This window comes from Euprymna scolopes, chromosome 12 (genome assembly GCF_053919585.1).
Source record: "Euprymna scolopes isolate OS-2025 chromosome 12, ASM5391958v1, whole genome shotgun sequence".
NCBI lineage: Eukaryota > Metazoa > Mollusca > Cephalopoda > Sepiida > Sepiolidae > Euprymna > Euprymna scolopes.
Window position 1 is genome coordinate 50,629,668 of NC_136493.1, and position 27,186 is coordinate 50,656,853.

Below are 27,186 nucleotides of genomic sequence, written 5' to 3' on the forward strand. Positions count from 1 at the left end.
ATAAATGTTGTCTGTCATGTACACCCCTATATAACAATGATACAATCCATTATTTAAAATTTATTTTGCAGAAATGGGTTTTTGACAGATTATAAACCTCATGAAGTACACGATTATTAATAGATTTTTTAATTCTCAGTTGCAATCAATTTGAGTAACACTTTTGGTTAGAAGTTGTACGCTCTATTCTGATGCTACACATCTTTTGTTGTCTGTCAGTGAAAGATGAAATCCTAAACAGGTCATTTTTATTTAAATCCAGTGAATCTTTGAGTTAGATTTTCTCCACATTCAAAACCGACCTTTTGTCTAACTACTCTTGTGAGGAGGCCAATAAACATTGCGAAGAACACAACTTCCTGGAGTATCCCCTATTCAAACTTGACTAAAAATAAATCCAACCGTGATAGCTATCAGATTAATAAGTTTTCCAGTAGCTTTCCTAGAATGTATTCCTCTAAAGTACTGTCCAATACTTTTTCTAGTTAAATATGAATTTCCCTCATTATTGGAGAGTAAATGTTCAGTTTTCTTTTACAAACCTCATGTGCTACTTTCAACATTTCAATCATAATTAGCATTTGCATCTCTGACCAAGTGACAAAAATGAACTATCAGGATATCGATGACAACTTTTTACATCACATCCAAGGCAAATGCACGAAAGGTACAAATTCATAAAGTATCCAACCCAAACTCCTTAAGAAAAAAAACCCCTCAGATTTCACTTATGTACACTTTAGCATTTTCCAAAATTCAGCAAGGAATCCTTACATTACTTCAGGAACATCTTATTCTTTCACCTGACAGAAAAAAATTTCTTGTTTAGCTACAAGCATATTATTTTTAAGTTATCGGAGGAGGTTGACTAGGTCTGCTCATCATAGTCGAATAAATTTTATGCAGGATGACTTTGAAAAATATTGATAACAGCATGATGAAATCACAAAACAGATCAGGTGACACCATCAATACCACAAACGCATTTCAGCTGGTGTGGTTACTTAAAACATTGTCAGTCAGTAATTTTTGTGACATATGTGCCCTTATGTGCCTTTCTGGAAGAGCTGGAAGTCTCCATATTTAAAAGACTAGTCTAACTTTCTCCATATTTGTGAATAGACAAGTTAAACAGAAAGTGCTGTGGCATTAAAAGATGGTGGAGACAGTTTGATAATAAAACGTGTATTCATCAAATTTGATCCTAATTGAGTTTGACAAATGTTTATTATAGATTTCTTGCATTTAATTGTTATTACCATGAAAGTGAAAGAAGCTGACATCCCAACATTTCCCACCAACATACTGGAAACCTAAATAAAATATGGGGAATTGCATATAATAAAAAAAAATGTTTCCATTGACGTAATCTATATATTAATATGATAGCGTGTGTTCTTATGTGTCACGCTTACATCCAGGTCGTTTAATTGTTATGTCCTCACATTTCTTGTGATAAATAGTTTTACCAAGAATTCTTCATAAATTTTGGTTTCGGTTATAATTGATGGCATTTAAGTCATCTTTTTTTTTATAATTAATTTTATCAAGAACTCATAAATTTTGGTTTAGATTATGGCTGAAGGAACTCAAGTTATATATATACATGTTTTTATTTTGGTTTCGATTTAAGCAAATGCACCCAAGTCATGTGGATATATATATATATATATATTTTTAAATTGCAGCTTTATAATATATATATATATATATATATATATATATATATATATATATATATATATATATAAAAAATCTATAGAACATTAACTATAATAATACATAAAAAATCTGCAAGAATTAAAATATATTTAGTTAATGTGATCATAGCATAGTAAACATAAATAGTGGAAATTTTGTAAATTGGATTATTTAAGGGAACGGTTCATCAAGAACTTGTTTATGTTGGATTTGAAGACAATCAAATTGTAGTCAGCTGGAAAGCAGGCAATCGGAAGAGAGTTCCACGGGTGTGCAGTTCTAAGAAGTTTTGTTCATGGAATCTACATTTAGATTCAGGCACAGACAAGGGGTGTGGGAAATTATTGAAAAATTGGTTTTGGCCAGGCGAGTGTTTTTCGTGAAAGTTTGGTGGGGGGGGGGACCATAGATTGAAGCTTAGATGAGCACTTGCCATGAGAATAACGATAAAGCAGACAGGCTAGCAATATCTTTTCTGTGGGAATCCCCCACTAAGCTATGAAGTCTATTTTGAACTGTCGACGCAGGATAGGCTGCTTCTAGCAGCTCCTGCCCAGATGTGGCAACAGTACTCCATCGTTGGCTGTACCTGGCTTTTACATAGGTAGAGAATTGCATCAGGAGTGAAATATCCACTGGAGCGGTAGAAGGATCCCACTATTTTTCTAGCGACCTTGGCAATGGATTTGATATATGTGTTCCATTTCAGGTCAGCAGTAAAGGTCAAGACCAGAAACTTGTCAAAACATCACTTCCAAGACTAGAGCCATTCATTTCAATTGATGCCAGATTGGCATCAGAGCATAGATGTAAATATAGAAGCTTGGTTTTAGATGCATTAAAAGTAACCAGCCACCTCTTTCCCCATTGTACCATACGCTTAAGATCATAAGAGAATCAGAGAGAACTTGGTCGTTTACGATCTTTGATGTGTACCATAGATTGTAGTGTCGTCAGTGTAAATGTCTACGAATGATGTGATTTGGAAGATCATTAATATAGATCAGAAAGAGAGTTGGGCCCAGAATTAACCCCGAGGGACTCCAGCATTAATACGTAGAGCTTCTGATTTCTGCCCATCAACCACTACTCTTATGAACCTATTAGAAAGAAATGATTTAATAATTAAGACATTTCCAGCTATACCATAGCTGGAGATCTTGTGAAGTAGACGTTTATGCCATACCTTATCAAAGGTCTTTGATATGTCAAGAGCAATTGCCCTAGAGAGGAAGCCTCCTTCGAGAGATTGGCTAATTCTATGAGATAACTGTAAGCACGTCTGCTGTAGATCTAGCAGAACGGAAACCACATTGCATGTCACTGATGAGGTTAATTTTGCTGAGGTGGCTGACTACTTCTCTATTTAACAGATTCTAGCAGCTTACTTATGATGCAGCAGAACGACCAGGCTTTGCCGGGTGTTCGTGCTAGCTTAGATTAATACCTTTGTAGTTTTAACAAAAAGCTACAATAATATCAGAGTCAATTTACACTGAACATCTACAGAATGCCAACATCAATATATTACATGAATGAACCGCTGTGGAATTTCCACAGGTCCCACTAGTATAACATAACTAACTGTATAAAGTAGAAACAAAACTAAGAATCACTAATTGTTACCAAATGGATTACATGGCTATGCTAAGGAATCAGGTTAAACTAATTGTAATGAAAATAGTCTTGTTTGCTGGACTCGTGATTAACAAAGAGAGGGTACTTAGTTGATTGAAATGAATCTAAAAGGACTGGTCGACAATAAGATCAAAGACTAATTTGTTAAAAGAGACACTGCTCAAGTATAACAATGATACTAGAATGTATGCATTTCGCCTGATGATTTCCTTAGAGGATGAAACAAATGTTTAACTTGCTTGCCTTAAGTATACTTTTGTACTACTAGAACTAACTACTCATGTATTGAGCACTGTTAAAGTAAGTACTGAAGAATATATATCTATATTTAAAAGTGACCTTGTCTGTGTGCGAGAACAGTCTCTTCAATTCTGTCAATGTTTGGTATACAAACTTGAAACCTGATATAGACGATTTAGACCTGTGGAACAAATTCAATTAGATTTTTAGTCAGTAAAAATAGCTGCTATGGGTCAAAATTGAAATAAAAAGAGACTTGGCAGGTGTAAATCGATTAAACGATTTACTTTTATGCTTGCACAAATATGCATTTATATCAAACATTTTAGGGGTTTTTTTTTTAGTTTTTTTTGTGCATATGAACTTAGATCAGACAGTAACGAATGGAGAGTTATATATATTTGGGTTTCAACTAACTGATGGCATCCAAGTCTTTTTTACTTTTTAAATCACTACTATATATTCAGTATAATAGGCTTTATAATATAAAATCTGCATAAATTAAAATATATTTTATCTCTGGCCAGCCTGTTAGTAAATAAAAGCTTTCTTTTTTTTTTTTTAATTTGTGTGCATGCACACAAAAGGAATATTAATCAAGTGAAAATATTTAAATTCCAAACAAATCTTATTTCTCAGAGTTCTAAATTGTAAATACTGGTATTTTTCCTCTCCTAATTAGTTTTTCATTCAGTGTAAAAATTGTCACATTTCAGAGCAACCTTTTAATTTGCATCAGACAGCAAAGAGATTCCAGATTTTGCATTAAATAGAAAGAAAAAAATTTTAAATGGTGAAAACTATTTCAAATCACATCTTTAACAATCTAAAATATATTAATATTTCAGAAAATTTGTGAAATCTTCAATTTAGAATAGAGGGGCATACTACTATAATATCAGTAATAATATTAGCACTCTTACTACCAATCTATCATGGTAGAGTCTCATTACTTTAATGATGATTTAAGGTGATGTTAATATCAATTAGGTGTGAAGTGAAAATTATTATGCCAAATGATTATCGAACCACAGACTGTTTTAAAGCAACCACAATCAGATTGATGACATTTTTGATTCACGCAGTAAAAGTATTTGTAGATGTTCTGTTAATTTAGAACTTTTGAAACAAAATGTATTATCAGCTAGAATTTTAGTTTCTATAATTTATAGTTTTTATAATTTTTGGCTGGATTGGATCAATTTTGTTTTATGGTTATTTTAGATCAATAGAATTTGTTGAAGGTTGATGAGAATTTTATTATTTAGCTATACTTATGGTAAGATCATCTTATATAAGGTTTTAGTTGCTGTAAGACAGTATGCCATAAAAGCCAAAATAAAAAATTTAAATCCATTATGTTTTTGTCAAATAAAAATTTTATTTCATAAAAAAAAAAAAAAAAAAAGGGGGAGGGGGACATTTAAAGATATTTCCAAGTCAAATTTTACATCAGTAACACTCATTGGTTCATTTGAGATTTCCTTGATTCTCCAAAAGACAGATTCTGCAATTACAAAATCAAATATTTTAGTGGGGGGAAAAAAAAAAAGAAAAAAAAAAAAACTGGGTTGGTTTGGGTTATAAAATATAAATGTCAAATGCATTAGGTGGAATCAAGTCTGTCTTAAAAGTTCAGAAAAATTCAAGATGAAATTTAGATGCCGTAATTGTAATTTACATGCACTATTTATCAAATGTGTATAAACTAAGCAAGTCCTGAGGGTTATAATATGCCAGGTTAACAGCTTTTAGTTGCTTTACACACAAAACAACAAAAAACAAAAAAAAAAATAGATCCGAGTTACATGAAAAATAAAAGTAGCTAATTGTGCTTATGTCATTAAGCTACAAGAGAGGATATCTTTATTAGACGGAAGGGGATAATTGTAATAGATTACATTAAACACAAAAAAAAATTTTTATATTTATATTATATTTAACTAGCAGGGGTACCCGGCATTTCCCAGGTGTGGTGAGGTGGTGTAATGGAGGGGGGTTAAAAAGTGTTTAAAAAAAAAAAAAAAAAAAAAAATGGTAGTAGAATCGCAGGCACGGGGGAAATGACGTCTTAGCTGATGCATTCATCGCGAACCCCTAAATTGCAAACATTCGATTTAATGGTAGTCAATCCAAAGGAGACGATGACTTGCAAAAATGTTGGCGCAAACCCCCCTCTTGTAAAAAAACAGTCCAATTAAGGATGAAGGAACTAGTGAACAATTTTGTCAGAATCCATCACGGGTCGAAAGTTTTTGCCAGACATCGAAACACATGCACATTTTGTCTTTTATATATTAAATTTTGCCCTCCAGAGAAGCGAAGTAAATAGGAAAACCACTGTACTAAAACTGAGCCTTGTCAACCTTTGCTGTCAGAATTGTTAATAGCACAGGTAATTTAATGCTTGAAGAGTTAACAGTTAAATCACCTAGAGCTAACAGCAAAGAATGTATTTGAGGCTGGTGGATAAAACATCACATGTGGCATTTTTCTTTCCTTTTGAACTTTTTGTAGTCACAAAAAAGAAACAGTCTTTAAATTCAATCAAACAGGATGAGGGTTTTTGCCTAGTGCCAACAATTCCAACAAATAGGTGTTTAAAAAAAAAAAAAGATGGTAGTAGCAGGCATGGAGGGGAGAGATTAAAACAACAGTAGGCAACCCAGGTGGAGAGGTGTTAAAAAAAATTTTTTTTAAGTGGTTCCAGGCAGGCAGGCTCAAACCCATAACACTAAGGGGAAGACTAAGAAAAACCCAACGTCTTAACTGATGTGTCCATCGCGAAACCAGAAGTTACAAGTGTTGGAATTAAGTGTTTCAATCGAAAATAGACAATGACTTTGCAAATATGTCAACGAAAAAACTGACCCATCCTTGTATAAAAAAAAAGGCCCAGTTGAGAGTGAAGGAATTAATGTTTTTGGACAATTTTTTGATATTTTTGTCATCCGATACCGATTTTGTCACGTTCCGACGCATCTGTCGAAAATTTTTGGCAGACACACACTTTGCCTTTTACATATTAAATAAGATCTAACTCCAGAAATGTCAAAGAAATAAAACAACTCCAGAGTGTTGCGTGTATATATCCCCAAATATTTACTTTAAACTTTACTATTTGTTGAGGGTTAGAAAAAATAAACTTACCAAATCTGTTTCTTATATGTATATATAAGAGGCACACTAGTTTTGTATTCAAAGTTGGGCAAAACTGAACTGTCTGCTACTTCAACCACTCAGTACAAATCAGCATTTTATGCAGGTCCAATACTTGGTTCAGCATACAACACAAGCGCGGAATGCTCAGAGGATGTGTATAGGCTGAAGGAAAAAAAGAAAAGCTCAGTAAAATTGTTTCCTAGCTTTTCTATGACAAATAAGGAACCAAGGAAGATAGTTTACCTACCCTTGCCTGGGTAACCCTCTTTGCTAGATTATGGCTGTTTGGTAATCAAAACTCAACCACCGAGGTTCAATTTCAAGATGCCAACATAATCTATATTAAAAAAAAAAAAAAAAAATGTTCAACTCTCAATATCAAATAAGCTTCAATACAAAATTAATACCAAAATGAAAAATCATTTAAGTTAAAAAGGTTGAAATGAAAATTTTTTTACTTTTCAGTCCTAGAACTAACTGAAAATTGATAAATATTAATTGGTTAAATATTAAACTAATTTAGTAAGTCAAATTTTTAATTTACTGAACAGAAATTAGTTTGTACAACATTACATTTATTACAAAATTAATTTTAAAGAAACTGAAAAGTCCAACAAAAACATCACACCACCTTTAAATCAAACATTGGAGTTTGAAAAAGAATAACTTATTCCTTAACTTGCAAATATGGTTGAAAGAACAATCTTCAATAAAGAAATATAGGATACAAAGCCACAAAAGATTTCAAAACGTTTAACAAAAAAATGATATCAATAGAAAGTCAACAACCATTGGATAAGTATACATACATACATACATACATACATACATATATATATATATATGTATACTTATGTACTAAATTGGAGAAGAGAGGTTTACATTAGTTACAAATTCGCCCTAATAAAAAGCTATATTGGAGATAACACATCAATATATATTTAAAAAAAAAAAAAATTGTCAAATCTGCTATCTAAAGTACTTAACATGTTCAAAGCATGAGACAAAAGGAAATATGGTTTCAGTCCAAATCACAACTATTTGTTTTCTGAATAAAGCAATTCTATTCCAGTTAATTATTATCTAAATCATAATATAACCACAAAAATTACTAAATGCCATCTTTAAGTCAGCGCACAAGTTGAATATCAAACGATAAATTTGTGATTAAAAAAAAAATCATTTCCACCCCAAAATATTCCAAATGTGAGAATGTTATAATCAAATTCATACAGCATGTCTCGCATTAAAAAATACAAAAATTTTAAATGATCAAACCTGACGTTGGCAGCGCAGCATTAAAATTGCAACTGATAAATAAAATCATAACATTCAAGTTATGGAGAGACAAAGAAAAGTTTCTTGCCTACACATAAATGGACTGTACAAATTAAAAAAAAAAAAAAAATTAAAACAATATCCATGAAAACACAAAGTTTCAAACAGCGATTCATTCGATTCCAATGATACTGGTTTTAAACTTTTGTACAAACACAATAATACAAGCGCATTACGGAACATAAATATGCATATCAACTTCTGTTAAATATTTGATAGACCTCCAAAATATATATTCATTCACATTTTTTAATTCATTCAATTTACTCTTCTAATGCTACTTTAAAGCTGATGGGACAATTTATTCCAAAATTATTAAAAGAAAAACAATCTAATTGCGTGATCAATTTAGTTTTTGAAATACTTCTTTCAAGGAAATTTCTAGTTCAAAGAAAAGTTTTCCAGAATCACTGTAGTAAAGAAGTTATACCTTGTTTTTTTTTTAACAAAATTAGATCAATAACCTTCCTATTATATACCAATTTCAAAACCTAACTGCTAGTGCTTGAATATAGTATTCTATATTAGATGTGAATAAAGTGTTATTCTAAAAATCATGCAATCATTTTAGTTGACTGATATAATTGATCAAATATAATTACCATCAAATCTAAATTTATCATTAAAATCAGAGTTGCAGAATTGGAGGTTTTATAAGGAATTGGATTCTTAATAGTCAAACTTCGATTTTTTTTTTTTACATGTGAGCCACCACTTATCAAAGCACGTAGGACACTTGGGGATAAGGGTTATTGCGTGTACAGTAATCTATGGGATAGTATCATAGTTTGATAAAGTGTCTTACTTAAGGGGGCGGTTTATCAGGAATTTGTTTATGTTCGACTTAAAGACATCAAAGTTGTAGTCAGGTGGGAAACAGGCAAACGGAAGAAAGTTCCACAGGCGTGCACTTCTAAGAAAGAAGCATTGTTCATGGAATCTATGCTTTGATTTAGGCACAGATAAAGAGTGGGGAAAATTATTGACAGGTGTTTTTTTGTGAAAGATTGGGGGGGGGGCAGAGATTGGAGCTCAGACGAGCATTTGCAATGGAAACAACACTAAAACAGGCTCGCAATGTCTCTTCTATGGGAGAGAGGTTGCAGGGAAGAGAAAAGGGCATCTCCCACTAAGCTACGAAGTCTATTTTGTACTGTCAAGGCAGGATAGGCTGTTGTCAGCAGCTCCTGCCCAGATGTGGCAGCAGTACTCCATCCTTGGACGTACTTGGCTTTTATATAGATAGAGAATTGCATCAGCAGTGAGATATCTTCTGGAGCGATAGAAGGATCCCACCATATTTCCAGCAACCTTGGCACGAGATTTGATGTACATGTTCCATTTCAGATCAGGAGTAAAGGTCAATCCCAGAAGCTTGTCAAAACATGGAGCCTCATCCAGACGAGACATCCATTTCAATTGATGCTAGATGGGGATCAGGGCGACGAATCGCCAAAGAATCAACAATCTGAATATGCGAAGACTTTTAAATAAGTCAAACATTTTGGGATTCTACAAGTTTTGGGGTTCTACAAGTTTATACCTTTCAACTAATCCAATAAAAATTTACTGACATTTAATTATTTAAAGTCATCTCATACATAGTGCCAGACTTTCTCAAAACTTTATAATTAGCTCAATAGATATTGAATTGTTTTAAATCATTTAGTGAAAAACAGATTGCAAATAATCTTTTTTTTATTACCATTTTAATAGATAATTTTATCATCCACCTCTTAATGAAAAGAAAGGTTGAGAGAATCTTTAATTTCAACCTTTTAATCAATTTAATTAATTTGTAGTTTAGAAGACAACTAGCCTGGATGCCTGAGTGTTTGGAGGTATGTGTTGAGCTAAGTAAAAAAAAAAAAAAAAAAAAAAAAAAAAAACCTGTAGTAGGCAGGCTCGAACCCATACCACGAAGGAGGAAAAGAATGTAAAAAAAAAAAAAGTGATGCCTTTGCCATTGCGACCATCTCCAAACCAGAAGTGGCGATGGTTTAAATTAAGGCTAGTCAACTGAAAAGAGAGGCGACTTGTGAAAATATCGGCAAAAAAGGCGACCCCCTCCTTGTAGAAAAGTGCCCAGTTGAGGGTGAAATTAGCTTTTAGCTAATTTTTCGATATTTGTCATCCAAAGGGTCAAGTTTCAAAACGATACTGATCTCATGAAAATCCGTCATCTCTGTTGAAAGTTTTAGGCAGACATACATACATACATTTAAACGGACAAGTGAGATTTATATTATAGACTAGCCTGGGTGCCAGGCATTGCCGGGTGTTTAGGTGCGTGTCGAGTAAAAAAAAAAAAAAGTGGTAGTAGGCAGGCAGGCTCGAACACATTGCGAAGGAGAAAAAGAATATGAAAAATAAATGTGACATCTTTGTAGATGCACCCATCACCAAACCAGAAGTGACATGGGTTTAAATTAAGGCTAGTCAAACAAAAAGAGGGGATTACTTTAAAAAAAAATATCGGCAAAAAAAAAGCGACCCCTCCCTGTAGAAAAGTGCCCAGTTGAGTGTGAAATGTTTTCAGCTAATTTTTCAATATTTGTCGTCCAAGGTGTCAAGCTTCTAAACGATACCAATCTCATAAAAATCGGTCGAAAGTTTTAGGCAGACATACAAACATCAGACAGATGAGCTTTATATTATACATGGCCAATTAGTACCGTTTATTTGTGCTTCTAAACAAAAATTCAACTAAATTTTTAATTCTTTAAAATGGCACAAAAAGCAAAAAAAATTGACATTTTATTCTTGAGATCCTTTGAGATGAGTAATTTGTATATTCATTTATTTGCAGACTGTTATCCTCATCTTCATAGTGGTTTCCAAAGCCAGCTAGTGGAGGAATTGGCCAAAACGTGGTGAGACAATAACAATGGAAGGCAGTAATAACTAAGAACTCAGTTAAGAGACTCGGCATTCTAATCCCATTGCAGTTAACCACCTGATGATGGTCAGAGGAATAGTCGACCAAAATCTTGTAAAACAACTATGAAGATGAGCATAACATTCCACAAATAAATTAACAGACTCCCAACGCCGAATAGATGCACCTCATACTTTATATTTTGTTCGAATATGTAAAACCAATGACCTATCAAAATTTTATAACGGTCTAACAAATCAGTTAAGCAAATAATTACACTGTTAATCTTGACACTAGTGAAGCAATTAAAGTTAACGAATATTTCTTTGTAGGCTGATTTTTATTTTAATAAAATAAGCATTTAGAGAAAGGGAGCTCTTTAAATAGCATCCATATACTTCTGTATTTTCTCTAATGAAACGAACAAAGCTATCTGGCGAGATGACCTAAATAAGATTCAAGCTGACATTTTGAAAATTGATTACGACTAAATCTTCATTGTTATATACAATATTAACATAGTAACACTATGTGACCCCCCCCCCCAAAAAAAAAATCAAAATCTGCAAGGTGAATAACTCAATTTAATCAAATATAAAAAGCTCTCCCTGTAAACTAAAATTATTTTAATGAAAAGTGGAACAAAGTCATGGGTGTAACTCAACGGGTCATAGTCTAGTCATTTATCTTATAGAAATTAGGAAACCCTAAAATCATTACCTATTCTCCACAAAATACTTTATAATATTAGAAATTTTTAAATTTATGAAATGCTAATATGATAAACATTAAAGTTTTCCCCGAATGAAAGTACAAAATTTGTTTAAAATATTCCTACCATCAAAAACAAAAATATTTGATAAAAGTTGAGTTTTCCTGAACAATTTCATATTGTTTTATTGGAATCCGTTGAGATGACTAATTTGTTTATTCATTTATTTGTGGACTGTTATCTTCATCTTTATAGTTGTAGTGAAACAACTATAAAGATGCCGATAAATTTCACTATAAGTATTTAAAATGTTAAGATAAAATACATAGAATTGGTCTATCATTAGTGGACTTATAACTTCAAGATTTCTATCATTTTATAACAGCATTAATGAGACATTTTGTTTATAAATTTAATATTTTAAAATTTCAGTAATTTTTCTGGGATATCTAACAATGTTCCTACATTTGTATCTTACAAGTGTTCTAATTTTCATTTTGATTGATTGAAGTCATTTGACACTGTGCCGCGGGTTTGGATCAGAAAACGCGCCGCGGGTTTGGATCCGAAACTGTGCCGCGAGTTTTTAAAGCTTTATCTTTTATATATGAATATTGTGGTAATTATTTTTAGATTATCTGAGACAATGCCAACCCATCAACTGATAAATTTACTTTTAAAATTAAAAATCTCCATGTGACATCTACCTCTATTTTCACTGTTCACTTTTTACCTATATCTGGATAATTCTTTTGTCAAGCGGTTACATCTCCAAGATAAAAACCCCTGATAACGATATATCTATATAAGATCTTATAAAAGAAAATATTGACTTTTTGATCAGTAGCTACATATAGAATTAGTTTCCACTTTCTAATTTATCCACTTAGTCATTTTCTTTTCTAATAAAATCTCAGTAGAGAAGGAAATGTAGAAATGGAATCCAGTGAAAATTTTAATACAAGTTATACATTCTAGACTGATGTAAAAACCAAAAATGAAGGAAAATACGAAGTTCTATTTTATTGCTTTTATTTCAGAAATAATATTCTCACTTATTGACATTTGAAGATTTATATCGACAAACAAAAACATCAAAAAATTTCCTAAAATGTTCACAACTAAATTAAAAATTTATCAGATTTGTTTTCCATATCTATAAGTCCCTTCTGTTTGACACTGTTTCGTATTCATGAAACCTGTGCAACCCAATTCAAATTTTGATATTTTACAAAGTTCAGAAAATTGTCCAGCTGAATACTTTGCAAAATAAACGAATGCTTATCAGTATTTTTCTCATAATGTAATACTTTCATCAAGACTTACTACAAAAGCATAAATTGTATCAAAACATGAATTGAGTAAAGTTTAAAATGTTTGAATTCATAGGAAAAATTGTGAGAGAAAAAAGTGAAAGCTAATTGCTTTGATTTCGAATGAATTCTCTTTGACCGCCAAGCCATCACCCTCAGCATTCATGGGTTTTTAAAGAATTTATTTAATGAAAGAATGCAAGCATAGTAATATCAGAATAAGAGTTGGTGTACTTCTGTTCAAAATTCTGAATTTTAGTTTTTGTTTTTCTAATTCCTACAATAAATAAGCAAAATTTTGCAATTAGCTTTTATGAATGCGAATACAGAAGACACTATAACGTACCATTTTTTATGACAAAATATAATTGTTCAAGTACACTGGGTAATGTACTTTCATAAGATATGATTGCATGTGCTTATTTTCCAAACCAAAGGAGTTGAACAAAGAACTACAGATTGTATGTGTGTGTGTGTGTATATATATATATATATATATATATATATAGCAGAGTGTTAGGTTACCAGGCCAGAGTTTTCAGTCAAATGCAAACAAATCATTTACTTAACCATAGTTTGATATTTATCATGTTCTGCATTCTAAAATCTTAATTATCCAGTTTTAAAACAATGTTTTGTTGAATTAATCTTAAATTCTTTGTAAAATATTATAAAGAACTTAAGATGACATGGAAATAGACAAAAATATCAAGTTAAAAGGCAACTTAATTGATGGCAAGAAAACAGCTAACCGTTTTTCATAGGATTTAAATTGAAGTGTTTCAGTGTCAACACTAATTTTGGATAATTTTACAGATCAAAACAAGAATATATAAAAGTACATACATCCATAAAGACGAATTAAATGCATCAGACAAGAAAAACAACAAATTCTGAATTCAACTAATTCTGAATACCATGCTAGAAAAAAATAAGACCGCAATAATATGGAGCGCAATTTCTGAGGATGGGAAAAATGCATCCTATGTAAGTGTTAATTTGTACGAGTGTGTATATAAAATGAAATGGTTCTAAAAATGTGAAACCAGGTATCAGCATTTCAGTCAAAAAAGTTACAGGTAAATCATTTTTTCATGCTAAAAAAGTATTTCAAATGAAAGTTTTGGTAAATATAAAATCTGATAAAATCGAATGTTAATTCAAGATAAACATATAGTTATCTTTAAACATTTGGAGAAGGTCTTAATATTTACAGTTAATCATATTTGAATAGTAATTCGTACACATTTTAATGAAACTAACACATCAGCTTTAAAGATGACCATTAATTCTAATCATGTTCTGAAAACATACTTCATGAAACGAATACAAGGTTATGCAATAAAGTTAAGTATATAATCTCAATGAATATGCAAAATAAGGATTCATTATATTCGATTTAACATGTTTTAGATGCAAGCATGTGTTGGACTAAAGTATAAGTTATGGAATCAAGATTATATTGAAAATGTTCAAAAGTAATATGAATAGGGAACATCAATCTTTAATTATATTCTCTAATTTGATGCATAAATCTAAGAAGTGCAAAATATATAACTTGGGTGAAAAACAGTAAAATTATGCCAACTTATTTTGAACAAAAGTTTTAAAATATATCAACATACATTAACAGTTGTCATCAAATTATGAAAGGGAAATCACTTTGGTTCATTCATTTTACAGCATATCAACCTTTTCGATTTGAATATGAAAATTTTATATGAAATGGTTCATACCCTACCTCATTCATCTATGTAAATTTTAGAAAATCCCAGTATTCAACCAGAAATCTAAACACCAAAAACCTCACTCTGAAGCAAATTGCTTTAAACAAATATTGAAAATCTTTCTAAAATGTTTAAAAAAAATAAAAATTTAATATTATCACAAAACTTTTCAAGTTCAATTCTATAAATATATCGCAAATATTACAGATACAAGCATTTATAAACTTTTTAAATTCCGAAGAATTCGAGTAAATTCATTACATTCGGAGGGGGGGGGGGGGTACTTCCAGCACTGTTCAAACAACATGGATGTATATCAAACAACTAATATACAAAAATACGAGTCAAATCGCAATCAACTTTTACAGATTTGAATAAGCAAGGAGTCAAATTGCATTGAAAAAAAATGAAAAAATATATATATATATATATATATATATATATATATATATATTCATTATAAAAAAAGACTCAAATATAGAAGCATAACCCAATCCCACCATCTCAAATTCAATTTCAACTATAAAAGCTTGGATATGCATAAAGTCTCCACGTTTGAAGAATCCTTATCAAAGTGTACAACAAATTGTTAAATAGATAAAATCACAGCTTAAATTCAATACGAACTCTAAAAACAAGTCAATGTTATGAAGATAAATATGAAAATGCATTTTTATCAAATGGAAAATGAGGATTAAACATGAGAGGGGAAAAATAGAGTGTAGGAAAATTTAAACATTTCTTCATTAGTAGAAAATATAAAGTGGTTAGAGCGAACCATAAGTGGAACATGCAGTGGAACATAAAACCTACCTATAGAAAAGCTGTGGTGTAAAAGTGGACAGGTGGCAAACTTTAGGGTAAGTCACATCGTGGAGGTCAGCTGGCAAAGACTGAAACAAGAAATAGAAAACCTCTCCACCCGACAAAAATTAATACAAATCCTTTACACGAACGATTTTGAAGGGATTAATTATGCTAGATGTCAAGGAACAAGGAGGAAAGAATTCAATTAAGATGATTTTATAACTTTTTAATGAATGTGCAACATAAGCAGGTTTTCCACAAATGGGTCGGCAAAGGCATTCACAGCAAAATCTAGTTGACTACGAAAATCTTGTCATTGCACAAGATCTAAGCAGTGCTCCATTGGGAATAATAGACGATTAAGAAATAAGCAACATACTAGTCAAGCACCAGGTATTCCTACACCAATACAAAAAGCACTAGTGGTAGGCAATGTTTTAAAACGGATCAAGAATTAAGGAAATGAAGCATCCATGTGCGTGTGTGTTGTTTGTTTGGGCAGGAGGGGGGCTGTTTTCTAATTAATGATTTTACGCCAATCCATGGATTTCATTGAAAATCCATATATCTATACGAGAAAGTTCTTGCAAAATTTTTAATTTTGATTTCAAATAAGTTTCCGTTATATTAACTTTACTTTATATATCATTTTAAAGATTGTTGGGGTTTTTTTGCTCTAATTGTTTAAATTACAATCATTTTAAAACAATTCTTTTCAGAACATAGAATACAAGATGGAAAAAAAAAAGCAAATTTACGCAATTTTCTTATTTCAATTCAAGCTAGGCCGAAAAGCTGCTGAAACAGCTCATGATATCAATGAAGCACTTGGCCCAGGAACCACTAAACAAACAGCACAATGGTGGTGACAAGAGTCTAAAAAAGATGCTGAGCATAGTGATCAGCCATCGGATGTGGACAAAGATCAATTAAGAGACTTAGTTAAAGCCAATCCACACAATTGTTCAAGAACTTGGTTCTGAATTAGACGTAATGTATACGACAATTTCTAACTACTTGAGACTGGAAAGACAAAAAAAAAAACTTGATAAAGGGATGCCTTGCGAATTGAACGACAACCAAAAGAAACGCCGTTGTGAAGTATCATCTTCCCTTTCACACAAGAATAACCCGTTTCTCGACCAGGTTGTCACTCGCAGTAAAAAGTGAGTTCTTACGACAACCGGCGACGCTAAACTCAGTGGTTAGATGCCAACAAAACTCCATGAAACTTCCTGAATCTAGAGTTGTACCAAAAGAAGGTCATGCTGACTGTTTGATGGTCTGTGACCAGTCTTAGCCATTAGTTTTTGAATGCAAGCAAAACCATTACAGCGAAGAAGTAATGTCAACAAATGGATGAAATGCATCATAAACTTCAACACATAGAATTAGTCAGCAGGATAGGCCCAATTCTCCTTGATCACATGTTGCTAAACCGACTCTACAGAAGTTGAACAAATTGGGCCACCTCATCCACCATACTCTCCAGACCTCTCACCTACCACCACCAACTTTTTCAAGCATCTTAACTTCTGTGCGAGAAATGTTTCAAATCCCTAAGCGATATCAAAAACGCCTTCATCACCACCAGAATGCAAGATTTCTACATTACTGGCATTACTACACTTGTGTTGATTGTGTGATTCTGATGGTACTTAATGTTTGTTTGAGCAGAGATGCTCATCTGAATTTAAAAGTTAAAAACTGCAAGAACTTTCTTGAAAACCTGATTTTTTATATATATATATATATATATATATATATATATATATATATATATATATACACACACACATACAAAATGGGGAATGGAGGACAGGTTTTGGAATTTAAAAACAATGGAATTTTTTTACCATTTTTTTTTTCTAATAACTTTAAGACTTTTTTTGTATTAAAAAAAAAATTCACTTGAATATAAATTTTTTAAATATTTTCATTTGCAGAAATGTATTTTTCAAGTGAACATTCACTGTACACACATACTCTGCATCAGCCACGTCTATTACAGATAGCAATTTTGAACAATTGAAGAGAGTAGGTATATCAAAATAGAAAAGGTGTCACATTTTATCAACTGATCAAAACTTGGTAATGCTATAGACACAACCTTTTGCAAGTTATCGCTATCTTCATCAAATAGGTTACATTATAGAAACTCAAAGGGATTTACAATCATTCATGTGAAAACTTTTCAGAAAAACCAGGTTAACTGATTATCACTTTTCTATAAAATTCTGAACTATTACAAAAATTTCAGCCTGACATACCAAAGATTGAATCTGTTGCATTCAGATAAAATAAAAACATTTAAATTTGATATATTGAAATAAACACTATCTCATACTAATTTCTTTTATTATACTTTTTGTGAAACATACATTTGTATTTACATTCTCAAATAAGACCAAACTATTGTAAGTTTAAATTAAAAAACATTTAGAAATAATTGCTATTAAACGATTTCAGTTATAATTGTAGGTGTGTGGCTCATACGACAAAAACTTATTTTTTTTGGTCTTCATGACACTGAATGGCATGCTCACTTTATATATTTTCATGGTTTTTCTTTTATAAAAGTCTATAAGGCTTTATCAAATGAAGTATGGGATAAAGCCACTGGAAGCGGAGAGATTCAAACAGGACATTCCAATCAACACCAATTGACTGCCAACGTACATGTTATTTGTCAAACATACACAACCAGAGTTGTTTGCTGTATTCATTGATTTTTAATAAAGACGAAAGATTTACACAAAAATAAAAATATATTTTTATGTTGGGTGCATTTTTTTCCTGAGGGATTATTTTATTTAAATAAAAAATTTTAATAAATGTAGAGATCATGATTTTATTTTTTTCCTTTTTAAGGGAGAATTTTGGATGCTCCTCTTTGTCTTCAGTAAGTGAAGGAGAAATTCTTCTAGACCTAGGCAATTTTTATGCATCAAATATTGAAGTTTATTTTACAAAATTTAAAAAAAAAAAAAAAAAAAAAAAAAAAAATTTTTAATTTTTTTCTATAAGCAACAGTATAAAACAAGATTTAACAAATACATAAATTTATTTACAAATATTTTTATAACTTATAAAAAAAAATTCTATTTACTTGCCTAAAAGATATTTTCCAAGTGTCTTTCATGCTACAGAAATTCCTTTACATAGGAATCTAAGTGGTGATATCTTCTACCCATTCATCATGATTCAAACAGCTTTTTATTGTCTGCACATGAATTTGATTTATAGGACTCACTAACGTGAATGGTTTACAGTACAATAGGAAATCCCAAATTGTTCTGTGGGTTATGATTTTCCATTTATCACATAGATTAAATTTAAATTTAATATTTAAAAAATTTCTACTTCTGCATTCATTTATTGCAAAGTTAAAAAGAAAAAGCCTGCACCCACCCAGAAAAAATGTACACAACAAAAATATATTCATACCACTTTTCTTTAAATTTTTCCTTAATATTTCAAATCAACAAATAAAACTCAGGTTGTGTATGTTTACAAATGACACATTCATTGGCAATCAATTAAAATGTATTCCGTTTGAGTCTCTCGGCTTCCACACATCTGATTTTCAAAATGTGTGTTAAAAAAAAAAATTTTTTTAATTCATATAGTTTTATAGCAAAAATAAATTCTTAAACAGTAATACTTTCTTACATACTAGCTAGAGTAACTTAAAGACTTTGAAGAAATTCCCGTAATAAAAGAAAAAAGTTATAATTTTAAATACGAATTTTGTTAATAGAAAAATGAAAAAAAAATTAAGAAAAATAAATTCTAGAAAAAAAATTTTCTATGAAGCTAATTACAGTAGAACCCTGGAAAATAGCATTAAAAATTAGTAACAAAATACAATGTAGTATATTATACACATGTATATAATCAAATGACATAAATAACACTATAAGGCGGGGTAGCCAGGGGCCAGAAAAACATAGTATTCCACACCATAACCTAAAAGAATATCCTAGGGGCCACCATATATTGGGTGGCTACTGTATGAGCTACAATAGATTGAAGCAACAAAATTCATGGCATGCTAATGCATCAGAGTAGGTTGCTTGTTGGATGCCAAAAACCAAACATCTCCAACAGAACAGAATTTAATAAAAAATCTCAACTATAAAACAAATTTATAGTCTTCAACATGTTTTTATAATTGTTCTCCATTTGGCTAATTCCATGTCAAATCAACAAATTTTGGGGGCCAAATACCATGTCTAACAGATTTTTTTCTTTTTTCTACACTTGTAGATCTCCATGAAAGGAATTCAATGGCACTTGTTACACATCTCAAGGTGAAGGGTTCCTGAGATATGACCTTGACCTTTTCGCAAAAATGAATTTTTATGAAGTGACCAACTTTAAAATACAATATCTCTTTATGGATATACAAAGTTCATTCATATATCATTCTAAAGTATTTGGATGGATCTACTAGGGGATTTTTTTTTTTTTTTTAGTCAAATAAAAATGTTGACCTTGACTTTTTCCCTGAATTATCTCAAAAAAGAAAGTTATTTTATTTATTTATTTTTTAAATTCTGACAAGATTTGTCTTATGACAGTATATATTCCAAATTTCATTCCACTAGAACTGTTGCTACAAGCGTTTTAGAGAAGTGGGCAAAATTCAAAGTGGCAGAATGTAGTACCTGCTACTTCATATAAAAACTGAGATTTAACAATAATAAATCAAACTTTGTAAAGCTGTTTTAATGCTGATTAATACTTGCATAAAGACCATGGCATAAAATTAAAAAAATTTGTTGAAACTTTTTTTTTTTTTTAATGCAACACAGATTTTATGAAAAAAGTGATGAAAAAACAATTTTGAAAGGTGTTATGGGTTAATTAAATTGTAACAAATGTGATCTCAACGGTGAACAAATTTTTTTCAATGATTGATATTCAAAATCTTTAAAAAAAAAAAAAAAAAAATTAAAAAAAAAAAGGCAATTTCTGTTCATGGTTACTTTTATCAGAAAACTTTAAAAATAAATTTTAAAAAAGTTCATAACATGCTGAGTTTTATGCAAATTCTGGAAGTTGAAATATATCAATCAAATCAAGATATCAAACTGCTTTAGAATAACAGTCATACTTTTTTCATATTTTAATTAGGTTATAGTATCAAAAAACTGGGCTGTTGTTTTTATTTTGTTTTTTGTAGAACATAATTAAGTTTTATAAAAGAGAATAGAAAACAAAAACAGAAATCGATGTAGGTGCAATTCGTCTTAGGAAGCCAATAGGCAGCCTGATCTGGTAGCACCAGGGTTCAAGGTCGATTTTATTTCTATAATAACAGATGAACGAATGTAATGTAGTTTGATCATTATTCCAGTGGAATCCTCAAGCCGTATCTTGCTAAATAAATCAATTCTCAGAAAAATCTGCTATTGCTAAGACTTCAACCTTCAAAGAACCTTTTCTTTCAGAACAAAATTTTGATTGTGCTTTGGCAATGAAATTATGCTTCTTCGATGTTTGAAGGCCTGCATGGAAAGTTTCAATTAATTTCTATGTAGATTATGATAGTTTGGAGAATAGTTCCATCAGTTGATAACCACCGTTTGCATAAAAATCAACTGAATTTGTGAAAAAATTCTTCCATATACAAAAAGCATCCATCAGTTTATTGCAAGTTCAGCAATCACCCAAGTAACAATTTGTTGATGTTTCATTGCATGTAACAGCAAGTATGCATTGGTGGTAATCTATCAAATGATAACTTTCTCCTTCAATCAATTTAACAAGATGAGATCCTGCAATCAACTTCATATTCTGATGAATTGTGCAAATTGCAGACAGTATGAGTCCAAGCATCACCGGCTAACGCACATTCTTTTGGTCTAAACTCAGCTAATTGAGAATAGATTAGCTTCTCTTGGTTCTTTGATTTGAATAATTCAAAAACCTCTTTCAGGTTACAGAGAACAAGATATTTTTGCTTTTGAACCAGTTTCCCATCCTTTAAAACAGTCTTGTAATCATTTTTAGTCACGTGCAAGCGACTATAAGTCACTCCGACGGTCTGTCCGTAACACTTTTGTGCTTGGCCTTTTTGGTTAAGATCAAAGGTCTGTTAATAGATGCTGTTCTAAGCTTTTTAAGCTTTTCTTGGCCTTTTGGCCAAGATCAAAGTGTAGTATCTGTCTTACTACATGCTGTATTTATGTTTGTAACTTTTCCTTGGCCACATAGTTAATATAAGGTTTCAAATTCCCTAAATAAAATATTTTTTGTGATATAAAGTGGGGGATCACTTTCCTGTATTAATTTAATGTAAAATGATCACCCACTTTACAACCAGTCAGTCTCTAAGCCATTCAAATCATTCTCCAGATCATTCAAGTTGTTTTTGAAGGATTCCAGTTATTTTTTAAGCATTCAAATCATTCTTAAGGTCATTCAATTCATCCTTAAGTTCATTGAAGTCATTTACTTTTCATTTAAGTCATTTCAGTCCATTTTTCAGTAATTTTAGTTTATCTTTAAGAATTTCATGTCAATCCTACATTCATGCATGCATTCTTACATGAGAGCACACGACTAATGGCTATCGGCCTTATTTTTCCAGGCATTACTCTGACTTCACTTTTATAAAACTGCTCCAATTTATCACTAGTTTATTGTGGGAACCTAGTTTTTTTGTGTATTTGGCAAAGTTTAAATTCCTTCCTTATATTCACAAGTTTTTGTTTTTTTTTTTGCTAATCTCACCATGTACATTGCAGTGCCAAATTCTGTATTTTGCGTAGACTTCAGCTTTTTTGGAAGTACAGAATTTGAATTTTTGTGATTCTTCACTTGCAAACTTCTTTCAAGTGTGTAATAATTTCTTTTTCAAAGTTCTGTTGTTCTGCACTAGTTGATTCATGAGAAATGTTTGATGAAATTATACCAATGCAACAAAATCTGTTGCATAAAAAAAAAAAAAAAAAAAATCAGTTTCAACAAATTTTTTTTATTGATTTTGTGACCATATTAATCAGCATTAAAATAGCTTTACAAAGTTTGAATTATCGATGTTTTTATATGAAGTAGCAGGTACTACATTCACCATTTTGAATTTTGCCCACTTCTATAAAACACTTGTAGCAACAGTTCTAGTGGAATGCCCATCATGAAATTTGGGATATATACAAATATGTATAAGACAAATCTTGTCAGAATTTTAAAAAATTAAAATAACTTCTTTTTTCTTTTTTTTTAGATAAAAAGTCAAGGTCAACATTATTTGACCTTGAACAATATTCCCAGATAAAATTGTAGATCTACCCAAGTACTTTAGAATGATATATGAATGAACATTGTGAGTCCATAAACAGTCTTTTAAAGTTGGTCACTTCATAAAAATTCATTTTTGTGAAAAGGCCAAGGTCATATCTCAGGAATCCTTGACCTTGAGATATGTAACAAGTGCCATTGTAATTCCTTTCATGGAGATCTATAAGTAACAAATTTGAAAAAAAAAAAAAAATGTTAGACATGGTTTAACCCTTGGTAATTTGACATGGAATGAACCATCTTCAAATGAAATTTCATTCATAAAAAAAAACATACTGATCTTTGAAATCTTTGTTTCTTTTAAGTAAAATTAAGCAGTTTTACTTGTTAGTTTTAAACTGCAGTTTCATACTACTTTAAAATCCCTACAAATTTTCAAGCCTTTCTCATTCTATTTGGATACATCTGACATTACAATTTTGTAAGTTAAGAGAAATTTAAATATAAAAATTCCATTACTTATAAATTCCAAATTGCATTGGTCATAAAAATAGAAAACTTTAGTATATATATTAGTTAGATTTTCTTTGCATCAAAAATGGCCAAATTCTGTGATTTCATATAGAATGATACTAAAAAATTCTTAGTAATTAAATTTCCTTTTGTAAATTTAATACAAAATAAAAATAAGGCGAGCAGATAGTATTAAATTTTATGAATATTTAGATGTGCACAAAGAGCAAAAATTGTGACACACATGCTTTACAAATCTATCGGAACTTTAAACTAGAATATTAATAAAATTAAGTGTATAAAATTAAAGATTTTAGTTGAAAAAGAAACTTCAATTTAATATGTATTAGATTTTTTAATAAAATTACTTAAAAATTTGGGTAATATTGAAAAGTGCAAACAATGAAAGAGGGTTCAAGAGCTAATCAAATTGAAAGAAAAACCAATATAGTTGCTCTAAAGTCACATCTTTCATTATATATATAAAAAAAGAAATAAAAACACTTCCATTTCTTTTGACAATCATATATTCCAAAATAGGAATTTATGATTTTGTAAAATGACTTCTCACAACAATTAGCAAGCACTTTAGACAAGAGAAACTAGAATTTGTATATGCAGAAAAGCAAACTCATCAGCCACAGAGTACTTAAGTACAGTTTGAGAAACTAGATACACGAAAGCCCAGTTAAATTGATAATTCTTACATAAATCGAATTAAAGTGATGTAAAATCTGAACTACTAAGTGTTGTAAGTATAAAAAAAAACAATTGAAGAGTGCCTTCATAGATAATACATGAAATGGCAAGTATATTAATTCAAAATAGTATGATTGCGAATAAAATTTTATATTTAAAAATAATCCAAAAAATAAATTAAAAATAGAAATAAGTTACATTTCTGTAACATTAACTCCAGTCTGAATTAGACCGTTTTCTAAATAAATGCTCTAGATGGTTGTTTTGATAAATATTTCAATAATGCAGGTGTAAAGATTTTCTTTAAATTAGCAATAAGAATCTTCCACTGATGTCACAACCAGTAGCATCATTTTCAATTAGTTGATTAACGTTTTTACTAATGGTTAATCACACACACTAATGATGCCGATTGCTTATTAAATGTGTTCATGTTATCTATAACAATAGTTATATTTATATGACGTTATTTGACAGCAAAATATTTTTTATAACTCCATTTTTAAGATTATTGAATTAATATTAATTATGAAATTAGAAATGGATTCACAAATGGAATTTTAACACGTTACGACAAAGCTTATCACAATCTGCCTGGAGTGTGAAAGCATTTGCAAACCAGTCATGTTTAGAATGCTGCAAGTTTCACGTCACTGTATATAAAAACTTTGTTCAAGTCTAATAGCATGACGATAGGTTTCATTTGAACAAATTATTTACCGACATGAAAGGATAAATCTCATTATGTTATGCAGTAAACCTGTGCTGTATGAACAGATTAACTTTTAGTCTGGGTATTTTTTCTTTTTTAAACATGCAACCAGAATTCGTAACCTATTCACATCACTTACAATAATTAGAAATTTCAAACTATTAATATTGTAAAGTAACCTCTACATTGAAATTATTTCAATTAAGTTCAATGCAAATATTACAAGACAATACAAATTTAAAAAGATCTCACTATGACAGCAGTTTGACAATATAGCAAAACTGTTACAAAAACAGTTGGTTATTCCATTGCATGCAGGAGCCTACATTTAAAAAATGTAGTCAACCCACCCCACCACCCATGAAAATTCAAATTTCAAGTTTCCAAATAAAAATATGAAATAGTAAAATAGTATCCATTTGCAATATTTCAACTCTTTCAATTAAAGAGGCAGTGGCTCAGTGTTTCTCTACATAAGAATGATCATTCATAATGTATTCTTGGAAATACTTAGCGTTTTTTGTTAAGTGTTTGGGTTATATTTCACTTTTTTTTTTTTTTTTTTTTTTTTTTTTCATAACTATTTGAAATATTTTAAATGCAATGGATTGCTGTTTCTGTGTACCATGGGTGGGTTTGAGTGCTGGAAAGCACAAGATCACTATTCAACAAATCTTAGCTGCTACTCCTTAAATATCTCAAGTGAGCTGGAAAATGCTCATGGAAATGTGGAAGCAGTGGCTAGCAGGAAGTATAGCAAGCATTCTGCCGGTGTTTGCACAAAATTTGACAAAGAACCTTAAAATTAAAAAACCTTTAAATGCAACAAGACTCAGAGATGACAATGTGGGCCTTGGTGAGAAAAATGAGGAACAGAGTGATGATTATGAAGAAAGCACTAAATGAGAAGTATTGCTACTCCTCATACAAGTTACAAACATTTCTCACCATCAAGGTCTAAGAGAAATGCATTACAAAAACTCGAGAATAAAGCTACAATTAGTTGCACAACAGGCAGCTTGCCTGCAGTCTACATGAAGTCCTATGACTCATGAAGATTCAACTCCCTCAGTGTCTTTGGGTATAAAATTATCATGTAATGCCATTTCTTTGCCTTAGAAAAAGAACTCAATATGTGCCGTACATACATGTGGCAGGTTGTCAACGACTTTAGTCTTAAAATTCATCCTACCCACATATACACACACCAGATTGCACCCCCTCCCCCTTGACTTGTTGGTGAGCACAGTTGAGAAAGGCATCAACTGTAAAGTCTGCAGCTCCAAATTCGAGCTGGTTGTTAGAATAAAACTGGTATTCAGACGTATTTATCTGTAACACGCAATAAATGTAACACAGGTTGTGATATTAACCATCAAAATATGTGCTGGATAGGAATTTAGTCGTCTGATTTGAGCTTACATTTTTTTTTTATATGAAAATCAGAAACAGAAATAGCTCTTTAAAGAAGAGAAAATGTGTAAAAATCATTGAATGTTATGACTGCATTAAAACATGAATCAGTTGCTTACAAAAATCCAATACTCAAGACAGGTCATCTAAAAATGAATTCAATAGGATCGAAAAAGAGAAAGGAAATTGATTTTATAGAAGCTGACAATATGTACGGCATATTTGGGATAGGCAACAAAATAGTATTCATTCATTCTAAATGGAAGCACTCACTTTAGAGGCTTCTGATTTTTCAAGTTTGCAACATAGCATTAAAATGTGGAAAGAAAGTTATAAAATAAGCAAACTTGCTTATATTCAAACTTACTAACATAAGATATGAATAAATATTCTGTAAGTCACATTTGAATAGTCAAATCCAAGTGGTCTATAATAATAAAATCACCAATGTTCAGGTCAATTCTTTCAGAAAAATTGAGATCTTCAAACTGACATTGAAATCTATCTTGCTTTTAAAAAATAGCTTTATTAAATTTATTCTATAACAGCTTACAATTATTTTAGATATATTGGAATATAACATTTTGATTTTAATCTTTCAAATTTAATTTGAGTCACAGAAAATTCCAAAGAGTTTCCAGGATTTAGTGGGAAAATATACATACCTGAAATAGCAATTAGACAATTAATCCCTCAGCTGTAACTGGGAATTCTTTCAGATCACATGTGTACATTGCTTGAAACACTTGTAAGGTAGGATCACAATTGCTGCTGGGTTCATAACTGTAGAGGGCGGATATCAACGATACATAAATGTCCAATCGGCAGCAGTAGGCAGGAACTCCAACATCTAAAGATAAGGCTGGGCACAAAAGGCATTTTCACTCAGCCAACCAAAAATTGTTTGTGCATGATGAAATAAGAGGGGGTGGAATGGGGTGGGAGAAAAAATAATACTAATCTAAACAAAATATCTCAATAGAAACTAGATTTGAAGATGAAATACATGTCGAAAACAAAAGCTTAGTTCCCGGATAAATCTGATAGCATTTCACATACAGCAAAACAGATTTCACTTTGAAAAA

The 27,186-nt window shown here is 30.9% G+C and overlaps 1 protein-coding gene and 1 pseudogene across 3 annotated transcripts in view; one reads left to right on the forward strand and one right to left on the reverse strand.

The window, feature by feature from the left end:
• Nucleotides 1-27,186, reverse strand: part of LOC145291280 (splicing factor, proline- and glutamine-rich-like) — a 137,618-nt gene that overhangs the window by 11,476 nt on the left and 98,956 nt on the right. The window contains exons 10-12 of one of the 3 annotated variants that reach the window (XR_013869375.1): nt 6,989-7,078; nt 6,730-6,903; nt 4,939-5,086 (exon numbers count right to left, since the gene is read on the reverse strand). Coding sequence is in view for 1 of the 3 variants with exons in the window: in XM_080136923.1 (XP_079993049.1) it covers nt 26,952-26,963 (12 nt within the window). In the remaining 2 variants the exon portion in view is untranslated. Of the gene's footprint in view, nt 1-4,938; nt 5,087-6,729; nt 6,904-6,988; nt 7,079-25,233; nt 26,964-27,186 lie in introns of those variants that run through there. The other 2 variants (XR_013869376.1, XM_080136923.1) reach the window with 2 other exon arrangements.
• On the forward strand, nt 21,647-21,802 carry LOC145291841 (U2 spliceosomal RNA; annotated as a pseudogene).